General features: G+C 47.1%; 1 protein-coding gene across 2 annotated transcripts in view; it reads left to right on the top strand.

The window, feature by feature from the left end:
- Positions 1 to 12,608, top strand: part of GBA2 (glucosylceramidase beta 2) — a 247,491-nt gene that overhangs the window by 220,542 nt on the left and 14,341 nt on the right. For both annotated transcript variants that reach the window (XM_078674424.1, XM_078674425.1), the window contains exons 12-13: positions 9,151 to 9,302; positions 11,702 to 11,808. In XM_078674424.1, the coding sequence (XP_078530550.1) occupies positions 9,151 to 9,302; positions 11,702 to 11,808 (259 nt within the window). The remainder of the gene's footprint in view (positions 1 to 9,150; positions 9,303 to 11,701; positions 11,809 to 12,608) is intronic.

Raw genomic sequence — 12,608 nt, 5'->3', positions numbered from 1 at the left:
ATCTCCAACTATCATATAATCCCAGTTGCTTCATCATAGATTTTATCTGCCCCTTAATTTTTTGGTTTGCACTTGCTCTACTACCAGCCGATCTATCCAAGGTGCCTTCTAACGTCACATTAAAATCCCCCGCCCAAAAAATTGCGTCTGAGGAGCAAGATAACTCTACTGATAGCTCTTCCAGTGGTGATATATCACCCACATTTGGTCCGTAATACCCTGCTAACGTGAAACAAGCCCCCTTACTTTTAGGAATCAATCTTTTTTATTAACGGAAGGCATAGTTGATAGACACAGCTTCCTGCCTACATCATCATGCCGGCAGAGTGATTAAATAGTACATGACACAGCATATATTTGGCCAACAAAGCCCCCTAAATTTAGCTACAACCCATCTGCCACATGTGTCTGAGTTACTTTGTATAATAGAAATGTTCGGGTCTTGTTTTATTAATATTGCCACTCCTTTGGTTACGAAAGTTTGCTTAGTGCACACCATTTCTTTCACCCACTTTTTGGACTTAAGTACTTCCTTACACTCTTTCTCAGACAAATGCGTCTCCTGAAGCACACAGATCTGGGTATTACAATCTTTTATAAGCTAGAAGATACGCTCACCCCTTGACCTCACCCTTAACCCATTAACGTTCCAAGATAAAATCTTCAGGCTCAATCTCTGTCCCTCTCCCATATTTCTATCTTAGTAATCTTCTCAACTAACTGATCTGAGACTTCAGAGGTTTTTTTAGGTCTCGGCCTGCGTCGCACTGCATAAGCAGTGGGCGGAGTCCGAGATTTTATGTTTTGGCTACAGTGGGGCTTTAACCTGCCCCTCTTCTCCATTGGCTGGCTTCCTAAACGGAGACCAGCCATTGGAGGAGAGGGGCGTCACTCTGTTCAAGCCCCGTCTTATTTGCGATCCGGGGGCATGTTTTTTTCAGTGTTTAAGCCGTGACGTCATCCGTCACTCAACTGCTAAAAACACACCCCCGAAACGCGAAAATGTTAGAGCTTTGCGGCAGCCATTTCACGCCGACCGCCGCCAGAAAAGTCGCCGAGTGCTCGTGAACAAAGAGCCTCTTCCTTAATTGGTCGCATTTATTACTGAGCTGTGAGTCGACGAGGTGCCTTGCGGCGGCCATCCCTGTTGTGGTCCGGTCGCGAGTGACTGGTGACGGGGATGGACCGGGTTTGCGAGGGGCATGTGCGCTGTGCAGGCGGTCGCTTCGTGTCCCGCCGCAGCCATGTTTTGTTGTCAGCGGCACGAGTTGTGTGCAGAGGCTGTTCAGCATACGGGAGGGCTGGTTTGCTCATTTGCGATAGGACCGGCGGTGTTGACTTCCACGGAGGTGCATGGCGATTGTGCCTCCCGCGAGCCAATTTTGTTCTGCTGCGAGATTGCGTGTCGCTTTGGTGACTTTGTAGAGCTGTGTTGGCCATCTTGTGCCCTGCCGCTCTTCTGGGGTTCTCTGCCGAGCGTGTGGAGAGACTGGGTCTGTGACGAGATCTTGCGGTGTTTTGGTCGAGCTGGGAGGGGGAGCTGAGGGTTGGCTGGGCAGTTCTGGGTGCTCCACGGCGTTTGCAGTGGGTGGTTGCATTGCCGTGGTTCCTGTGTGTGTGGCATGGGAGGTTGACATGTCGGGATTGTAGGCGGTTTGGGACCTGCGGAGGTACCCTTCTTTGCTTTCTTTGAAACATGGACACGGTGCTTTGTGTACTGCGGCTGCTGCATGGCCCCGCATACCAAGCACGGGTTTGGTGTGGCGGCTTCGTTGCTGATGTTTTGGGAGGCGCTTGGGCCAGTTCGGTCCTCCCACGGCGGCTGCGTCGCGGGTCGCATTGTGAGGGGTGGTCGGGTGTCTCATCACACTCGGGTCTTGTGACTCCGCTACCCCCTGAAACCGGCACTTGAGCCCACAGAGTTTCTTGAGAAACTTTGTCCAACCTTCAGCGCGAGCCCGATTGGACAACGATTCTGAGCTTTCACACCATTGGCTGTGGAGTTTGGGCGTGGGCGAGAACCCGGAAGATAAAGTGAGTCGTTTGGAAGCTGTGTTTTATTTAGTTTTCTGGCGTTGCTGCAGGAAGAGCGGCTTGATCATGTTTTCTGTGCCGTTAGTGCAGCTGCTGTTCTGTTTTGACAGAAGTGGGGTGCTGGACAACGGCCCGTCTTCGGTGCCCATATGGTTAATTCTGCGTATATGTTTGTTGCTCGGGACTGGCTTGATTGGCAGGGTATATGGGCGTATACCGGGTGCGGTTGTTACCGTGGTATGGTTTTATAATGTCAAATCAGAAACATCTGTGGCGTTTTCGTTAAGGTCAAAACTGTGTGAGTCTGTGTGTGAGTGTGTGTGGCTCTGTGAGAGTGTGTGTGGCTCTCTGTGTGAGTGTGTGTGTGGCTCTCTGTGTGAGTGTGTGTGTGGCTCTGTGTGTGTGGGGCTCTGAGTGTGTGTGTGGGGCCCTGTGTGTGTGGCTCTCTGTGTGAGAGTGTGTGTGTGGCTCTGTGTGTGTGTGTGGCTCTGTGTGTGTGTGGGGCTCTGTGTGTGTGTGGGGCTCTGTGTGTGTGTGGGGCTCTGTGTGTGTGTGGGGCTCTGTGTGTGTGTGGGGCTCTGGGTGTGTGTGTGTAGGGATCTGTGTGTGCGTGTGTGGGTGGGCTCTGGGTGTGTGTGGGGCTCTGGGTGTGTGTGTGGCTCTATGTGGGTGTGTGTGGCTCTGTGTGTGGGGGGGTCTGTGTGTGTGTGGGGGGGGGCTCTGTGTGTGTGTGTGGGGAGGCTCTGTGTGTGTGTGGGGGGAGGCTCTGTGTGTGTGGGGGGCTCTGTGTGTGTGGGGGGCTCTGTGTGTGTGGGGGCTCTGTGTGTGTGGGGGGCTCTGTGTGTGTGGGGGGGCTCAATGTGTGTGGGGGGGCTCTGTGTGTGTGAGGGGGCTCTGTGTGTGGGGGGCTCTGTGTGTGTGTGGGGGGCTCTCTGTGTGTGTGGGGCTCTGGTAGCTTTTTTTGTAGGTGTCTCTATTTGTGGGTGGCTCTATGTGTGTAGGGGGCACTGTGTGGGTGGCTCTGTGTGTGTGTGGGTGGCTTTGTGTGTGGCTCTGTATGTGTGTGTGGGTGGCTTTGTGTGTGTGGCTCTGTGTGGGTGCAAATGCAATAGGTCTCGCATTTGCAAGAGATTAAGCTATTGGCGTTGTAAATGACAATGCCATTTACTTATGTTTTAAAAACAAAAACATAAATAAAAATAATGTCATGAGCAATGCCAATAGCTCTAACTTTAACAATGCCAAGACCATTGCATTGTAAATGCTTGTTTCTTTTTTCCCCTAATGCTTCCCACCCAGTGACCCCTACTCTTTTGCCTCCATCCCCCGCCCCCAGAAGCCCCCCCATACACTTTCTAATAGCCTAAGACTATAGGTTTTCCCGCAGGTGGGTTTCTATCACTACCTTTATATCTATTAAATTACATTTCAAACCACTATTTATTGCACTTCCTAACTAGCTACCACCTTCATGTGTTTAATTACAAATCTATTTACAGGAACCTATAAAGTCATCCACTTTACTCACCTCTCTGAAATTATACATCTTGTTATTCATCATAACTTTTAGCACCGCTGGGAATTTCATCTGCACGGAGGCTCCGAACTCCTTCAACTGGTCCATTCTCTTGCCCAACTCCCATTGCCTGTTGGAGGTAATGTAGACGAGACCCGACCTAATTTCGCAAGATATCCCATCTACCTTTACTGTTTTCGTTTTCAGAGCATGGGATAAAGCCTTCTCTTTCAGAGAGTAAGTAAGGACATTTACCAAAATCCACTTGGGTTTACTTCTGTTTGGATTAAGCCTAAAAGGATCCCTTTGTACTCTCTGGATGTCCCTACCCCTGTTTTAATCAGCTTAACTACCAGACCTTTTAGGTCATCTCCCTCCGCTCCTTCTGGCACATTTAAAATCCGTAGATTATTTCTCCTTTGGTTGTTCTCCATCCTTTCCTCCCAATCCTGACTCCCGTGTTCTCTCGATCTCAAGGCTTTTATTTCTTCTTCATTTGTCTGTATCTTGCCCTTGAGTTCCTTTACTGTTGCCTCTAAAACTGTTGTTCTTACTGTAAGATCATCCATTTTTTTCTCTAACACCTCACAAGCTGATTTAATCTCTTTTAGGTTCCCTTCAGACATCTCAAACCTATTTCTAATCTCGGCTGTAAGTGTCAGATCACCCAGGACTGCTCCCCTGTGTTGACTTCTTCGCCATGCTCACTTTGTCTTATCTTTTCTCTCTTGTGTGTTCAATTTCTTTCCTGGTTTAGAATCTTCTGTCCCCCTTTTCTTAGTTCCCTCATCTTGCTCTAACGGTGGGTGCTTGGTGGACCTATCTCTCATCTCTTTTGCTTTATCTACGCTCTCCATTTCTTTTTTACCTTCTTCTTGCAGCATTGTGTACCTGTTGGGACTACACATCACTCCACCCCCCTCCCGGTGATTTCTCCCTTTCATGATCTAGCTGTCCCTTCATACTCTTATCCGTCTCACTACTTATCGTCCTGGCCTACCGGCCTGATAAGTGAGTTGCAAGAGGCACGTGGCACATTATTGCACCTTCAACCTTGCACTTTACACCCAAGCTTCAACCTGGCACGTCCTAGGGTACCTCTTCACGGTATCAAAGTCCTGTGACCTCACCTTACCCCCAAAGACACTTTCACCTTCATGCCAATATGACCCGTGATCCTATTGCAAATAAGTCCTTCATTCACACACCCTGGCTTAATAGCAGCCCTCCATCCTCCCCTCGTTTTCGCCTTATGACAGTGGGGTCACTCTCTTGCTCAAGGTCTGGTGCAATACTAGCATGAACCACAAGGGGCGGGCGCCTTCTGCTTTGAACTGTTTACATCTATGCTATACTCTGCCTCAGTGGAACATGCTGAGATGGACAGAATTTCCTAACACACACCCCTGCCATGAATGACTCGGCTGCACTGACATGTGACTGAGTTTCTCGTAGCTCCTGTGACACTCCCTGGATTTAAATGAACCTGACTGATATAGCGAGGTCACAGTTTCACTGGCCTACAATGTAACTGATTAATTTTAAAGAAACCTGGCAGCGTTTCAGATGCAGCCGGCTGACTTCTACCAGGAGTTCTCCTGCGTGAGTCGTCTCCTAGCTTATCCAGTCCTGTTTTATTACATTACTTGCCTTGTGATAGGGGTACATTTGCTTTTCCATATGTATGCATGGCTACAAGTCGTGAATAAAAAGTGAACGAGCAGTGGACAAGTGACTACAACTGGAGGCCTGTGAGTTTCTGTCAAACTCCTCAGACCTTCTGGTTTATAAAAAATAAGCTCGACATGTAAATCGCTTTTTTTCAGAGCCCTCAAGATAACCAGTTTCTTGGGTGAAAAGCTCTTTTTTTCTTACTGCCTCGGATTTGTAGTACTGTTTGAACAATTATAAAGCCAGAACTACAAGTCCCAGAATGCCTTACTGGATGAGCTAATGGGGAACCCGAGAACTCTTTCACATATGCTAGATCAGCATGCGACGAACACCCTACTCTTCCCCTAGGCTTACAGAAAAACCTGGCAGTTATGTGACTGACTGTATACCGGGCCCTGCATGAAGACATGGCGGGACTGACTGATCCAACCAACTCCATCCCGAGCCTTCTGGCTTTTCAATGGGACAGACCTGTGACTGACTTCTTCAAGACCCTGACAGCCTTTTAAAGTCGAGCCTTTACCTCAAGCCTGAAAGTCTTTCAGAGGGACTGGCCCAGCGTGACTGACTAGGTCCCAGCCCTGCCTGCCTCTTTGAAGTGTTGGCCTACTGCATAATCGTCTTTTCCCTATAGGCAGTTGGGGCACTGCCCCGGAGAAATTGGAGCGAGGCTGGCAGCACCTGTCTGCACACTAGGTCTTAGACGGAAGGCCCTAAAATACTCAGTCGAAAATGCACACGGCCCAGAGCCGCCCTATGCTGCGTTTGCATTGATTTTCTGACTTAAACTGAAGTTTCGAGAAAAATAAAATTGAGCTAATGTGGAAACGATTATTTAGCGAGGAAGGCCACATTTCTCAAGGAAAAAAATAAGTTTCACCATAATTTAGGAAAATAAAGAATGCTTGTATTGCATGAAAAACTGTTTTTGGGAGTATTTAAACGTGCGAATGTTTATTTTAAAATCGCAAAATCGAATAAAAATTCTATGTAACTTCGGGTGAAAGGGAGTGTTCGTTTGTCTGCAGGAGGCACTGAGGCAGTGACAATCTTATTTAAGAAAAACAGCGCGCTTGTGAGGTCCTCGCATGGCTGCAGGGGGAGGGGACCTGTCGATTCCCTCGCAGGAACCAGCGGTGATAATTCATACCATATATGGTGCTGCCGCTTGCAGCACCATATGTATTAATTATCGCCACTGGCTCCCGCGAGACAATCGCCCCTCGTGCCTTCAATGGAACGCGTGCACGAGTTTGCCTCAAAAAGGGTATCGAAGGCTTTAGGTCTCTTTCCTATGCAACGCATGCGCGTTGCGTAGGTCGAGACCTAGAAAAGGTCCTAAGAGAGGCAGTAACCTTCACCTTCTGGGTTTTGTTCATACGGTGTTTTATCAGCCCCTCTTGCTTGTTCTCTTTTTACAGGGATTCTTACAACTGGAGTTTTGAACTCTGAAATTTCTCTTTCCTCCTCTCCTTCACCTCCTTCTCAATCACCCTCTTCACCTCTACTTGCCCCCTATCCTGCCAAGGCCGTACCCCTCTTAGCACGCCTTAATGCGTATGTTCCTTGCCCCATCTGCTTAGGCTCACTAACGTGTAATCTCTGCTTTTTGTTTTAAATTTGGGATCTTTTTTTCGCCATCCTGCCCCCTTTTGGGCTTCTTTTCCCTCCCCCTGTAGTCTGAAACTCTGCAGTAGGGCCTCCCTTTTTTCTGTACTACCCCCGCGTTTTCTGGGCTATCTGTGTCCTGCTCTCCAATTGCTCTACTTTCTGTTTTTGGGCTGTCCCCACCCCCTCCTACCCGATATGGGATTCTTGCTGTCTCCTTTCTCCCTCTTTTCACTTCCAGCGTGCTCTAGACCAACGTTGTTTGCTACCCCCTCCGCCAGCCCTGCCTGTTTTTTCCATTTACACCCTATCACTCAACTCTCAGATGATAGGGGGGCCGGAATAGGGTCCCAAATCCATTTACCGTATTGATTGTCAAAATCCGATAATCTGTTGTTTCTCCATTCGTCTCTACCCGCGACTCGACTCTCAGTCCTGTGGCAAAGAGCCTCGCCCCCTGGAGATACGCCACAGGAAAACACCCATTTCACTCACACTTCTGGAGGAGCTCCCGCGACCTTCCTCTAGCTGGCCGTCATGTTCTCCCCCTTGTAGTACTGTGGCTGTCCTTGTCACAGCTGGTAACTCGCCTCTTCAGTATGGCTTGTTATATACCACTTGCAGTCTGAGGTGCAATTTATTCTTGTAAGTATTATAACATTCTGGAGGTGACCTGTCTGTGCCATGTGTCTTACCGCAGGCCAGAAAGCCCATATATGTCTTCTATCGATAGAGGGGCCTCCAATGCCTCTCTCTGTGGCGTCTAGGCAGAGGCAACTCATTCACATATTCTGTTAGACCTCCGGGCTTATCTCCATTTGTGTGTATAGCTTCTCATAATACTGCACATATGTCTCATTAATTTCCCCTTGTTGACAGCCTTGTCTGCGATTACGCATGTAGGCACTCTGTGTCTGATGTATTGGCCACACCAGTAGGCGCTCCGCTCTGCACCCTCTCTGTTGCCTGGCTACACATTCTATGTAACTTATGCCCTGAAGTTTGCCCTCCTGTTTCAAGTGATCTTTCTGTTGATTGTCCCTCCTCGCTGGACACCTATGAACTGACACCACCTTTTTGTCTAGATCGCTCCGTTCCACTTCCAGCGTATTTATAGGCCTGGTAACAGTCTTAATACCATAAGAAGAGACCCTCTTCATAAGCACTTTTTAGGCTTCCCGTTCATGTAGGACACACCCAATCAACCCTCTGTTCTTAAAATAGTGTTCTCCTGTCTCCACCCGAAAGGGAGTGTCAGCTGATGCATCCACCAGGAACCTCCATATGGGTCGCTCTGGACATATTGAGTCCTATGCAGTCCGTGGCTGTAACGGGTTATAATCTGAATTATGTGTATATCAACTTTTACAAAAATTGTCATGATTACATTAATATTCTCACATCCTACCGATTTCCATAACAATACAAACAAACTCTCATACTATGCTTAACATACTGTAAACAACAAAGACACTGATACATCCAAACACACTTCATACCACATTCACAATTTAAGGTTCAACATCAATACATTTGTTGAGAGATCACAAGACCTGTGGTGCAGAATTTACATAATTTTTGTACAGTTCAAAATCCAATGCTTGAAAACACTCAATAGGTAAAAAAAAAGCAGGTTGACGCGTTTCGAACACCTTCAGTTTATCTGGTGTTCTCCTCAGGACCTAAAAAACTCATTTAAAACAAAATAAATCAGTCGATCAATTTATATATTGCGGACTTTCTTCAGGAATTATAGCCGCAGGAGAACTCCACTAGTACAGAGACACTTTTCTTTACAAAGTCTTTGAGGTGTAGAGCGTTTCATCTAAAGACCGCTGTCCTAAGAGCGCTGTGAACTGAATCACGTGAACTTTGCTCTTCTAAAAGCAGGGCAGCGATCTTTCACTTCTCTCGAATGGTGCGAGCGACAGCTTCCCACAGCTGTCGCTCCCACCATTTGTGAGAAGTGAAAGATCACTGCCCTGCTTTTAGGAGAGCAAAGTACACGTGATTCAGTCCGCAATATATAAATAGATATGCTGATCTATTTGGTTTTAAATGAGCTTTTTAGGTCCTGAGAAGAACATCAGATAAACTGAAGGTGTTCGAAACGCATCGACCTGCTTTTTGTGACCTATTGAGTGTTTTCAAGCATTGGACCAAACCTGGAGGCCTTCTGTCCAGACTTCCGGGATGAGGTTCTCCCTGTTACATAGGAGCAGGCGGTGCCCAATTTGTCATTAACCTCGCTAAGATTTAAAATGGCTACTTGTTTGTAAGTGAAGCAGTCCAAGCACCTTGCCTATTTGTCTCTTCAGATGATGAGCCCTGGGAGAGACTGAATGCCTACCTGATCCATGACACAGCCAACTGGAGGGATCTGAACTTGAAGTTTGTTCTTCAGGTTTACAGAGACTACTACCTCACCAAGAATGAGACCTACCTGAGGGACATGTGGCCCGTCTGCCAGGTGAGTGATCGAGATGGAGACTGATGATCTCCTGTCACCCCTTGATGTGCACAACATTGGATCACTTCAGTTGGGCGTTGCCGTCACCAGATGGCACATTCATTAAAGATGTATATCTTCATACCTCTTCCAGGCACCATGCCCTACTGACAGGTTATGTGCTATTGAAAAGACATGGTGTTGTACTGTCAATGTAAGTCCTTCTCTCCGCAGACAGGCCTCACACTCCTGTAGCTCAGCAGTCTTCTTCAAAGATGTTCTTCTTCCTTCAGTCTGACACCTGTCCAGTGACTCATCTCTAGGCAGATGCTTTCTTCATGTCCTGTTTAAAGACCTCCTTCCTGCAGACCTCTGTCAAGCGACCTGTTCTTGTCGCCCTTGAAGGTGTTTGCAGTATAGCACAGTCAACAAGTGATCGTGTGTCCCACTGCACAGCATAAATACACCTGGTGCCTGCTCAGTTCGACTTGTTTGAATCCAGTGTTTCAAGAGTTAGTAGTTCCAATAATCGTTTTCTCAATTCATAATGAGAATGTCCGGTATTCATCGCCCAATGCAGCTCATGTCGCGGCCCTGCTTCAGTGTGTTCTGGGTTGATTCTAGGTGTATTTATGCTCTACTCTGGGACTCCCGGCCCTCTAGTTGATTTGTGATATAGTAGACTGACCATTTAGGATCTCAGGCTGAAAGAGAACCAGTCCAACTAACACACTTATCAGGATAGCATCAGATCAGATTTGTTGTTTTCACACAGCGCACTAACACCCAGGTGGTTCTCGGGGCTGAAAACCGCAACGTAGGAGAGGCCGAATTACAGCATTTTGAATGAGTTATAATTGGTTCAGTGGATCATGTGGAAGCCACACTTACATGCTTTTACAGTATTCTAGTTGTGACAGGCCTAAGGCAGATTTCACGTTCAAGTGTTTTTCTTGGAGTATGAAAGATGGAACCGCTCTAAATATGTGCAAATTCGAAAAGCAGGTAGAGACGACTGACTTAACTTGTGTGGACAGGGAGGGGGAGTCCATATTGATGGTTACCCAGTACTTTAGCTTTGCTAGTGGCCAGTGGAGCGGGTCCCAGTTTCATGGACCAAAAAGTGTTACTTGTGTGATTTCCCCCACCTGCCCCTCAAAGCAGAAGAGGTTTGATCTGCATTGAGTTTCACCAAAGTGGAATATATCTCTGTATTGCAATTAGCCATGTTTCGTTCTGATTACTGAGCTGTGTGGTCTAGTCTGTCTATCACCTGATCCTTTGGGCGTTAATACCGCTGTTGTATGCTGATCAGTAGAGACAGTGATAAAGCTTGGGGGCCCCTCAGCCAATGGGGCCTTCACTGAGAGGCATGGTGCAAGGGAGAGAAGATGGGCACTGTTAGAAAGGACTGAAAGTGATCTAGTATCAGATGCTGCAAATCAGTCTGTCTTAGTCCAAGATGGTGTGATCGATTGTAGCAAAGTCTGCCCACAGATCTAGTAAGACTCGAGAGCAAGAAGGGCGGTGTTCCCTGGGTCCAAGCAGCCATTTCATTAATGTCAGTTTTGAAGATGTCCCTTTTCCTCTCTTCACCCCCCTTATGTTATGCCCATGTAACCCTTTCTATAGGCGTATATGTCCCTTATCACGGCCTTGCAGTTTTTCCTGCTCTGTATTTTTTTAATCTTTCTGGTGACCTTTGCATACACTTCACTACTTAAGCAGTAATGTCCTTTCCTCTCTGTACCGTAATGTCCCTATTTTTTTCTTGCACCCTTCTGGTATCGCTTCAATACACTTGGATTTCTCATTAGAACTGTCCTACATGTTCTCTTTAAGGGACGCCACGTTTGTCACTTGGCCTTGTTGATGGTAGGCCTGGGCGGTGTTTGCTGAGTCATGGTACGCGGAGCTCTGTTAAGTAGCGAAAACACTCTGCCGCGCTACGCGGAGTCCCACAACCGGTATTTTTAGAGCTAGGAGTTTCTCCCACAATGTAAAATCCACGCGATCGGCATCACATGGGGCGCCAGATGGCACTGCTGCTTTCTGCCACTTGAGTAGATTTTCTACTCGAGCTGCAGCTTCTTCAACGTGAGCGGCAGCTTTCTTAATGCAAGTGGTAGGCATCCTTCCGCGACTGCCCACATTCAGAAATCTCGCCAGTAGGTGGTCTAGTGATGATTTCTCTCGCATGCCAACTTAGAAGTTGGAGAGCCGCGAGAGAGAAAAAGTCCTCTCCTCATCACTTGGCAGAGTTGTTCTGAACTCTACACACCGCATGTGGCACGGAGTGGGCAAAACTCTGCGAACTCCACCCGCGGAACGGAATTCTTCACCCACCCCTAGTTGATGGCTTGTTCGTGTGCACCTTTCCTTTCTCCATGCTGACTGCAATATCCTTATGTTGGTTTCAGGCTGTGATGGATTCAGAGGGGAAGTTTGACACCGATGAGGATGGTCTGATTGAGAACTCTGGCTCAGCTGATCAGACATATGATGGATGGATGGTGACGGGACCAAGGTGAGCTATGAGGACCACAGGGAGCATTATTTATTACTGTGCTCAGATGAAGGTTTGGGATTGAAGGCAATGTGTCTTCTGGAGCACCTAAAGGATGACTTAACATCAGTCAGGCAAGATTGTGATTTAATCCCTATTGCCTTGGTACCTGTTCACCTTGTAAGGATGGCATTGAGTAGAAACATTGTGATTGAAACCTGTGACCGTTGGAGGCTATGCACAGATCGCAGTTGTAGTGTACTATTCCTCTTAGCTACAACTCGAGCTAGAAGCACGAGACATCTGAAAATGCTGCTGGTTTGACCCATCCTTGATTGGGCCATGTGGAGTCAGTACAGTGAGACTGGACTATATGGTAAGATTTTGTATAAGTATAGGACGGTCTGGGGGTCTCAAATATTAATTTTATTTGCTTATGAGTTATAATTATTTTTCTGTGCTTTCAGATCAGGTTTATTTTTACTGATGTCATAATGCTTTATGCCAATGTTATTTTTTCATTTGACAGATTTTATGAGTTTCTCATTGCTTTTCTGCTGCTTCCCTTTTAGTAATGGCTTTGTTTATTAGCACCTGGTTTAATGCTTCTGCTCCTCTTGTTTCAATGTTGCCGGTCCCTGCTTTAAGTACTTTTGCCAGGTTCCCACAAGCTTATCTTCTTCTTTGGCCGTTCACCCTGGGACCTTACACTGTTCATTAAAAAAAAACCTCAGCACTTAGACTGTCCTCAAACTGCACATAAAATGTTACACCTGAGTGCCCAAAAACACAACACGTATCTGTCTGAACATAACTTTTAC

The sequence above is a fragment of the Lissotriton helveticus genome, chromosome 2_1 (assembly GCF_964261635.1).
Source record: "Lissotriton helveticus chromosome 2_1, aLisHel1.1, whole genome shotgun sequence".
NCBI lineage: Eukaryota > Metazoa > Chordata > Amphibia > Caudata > Salamandridae > Lissotriton > Lissotriton helveticus.
This window is presented reverse-complemented; position numbering and strand designations above follow the sequence as displayed.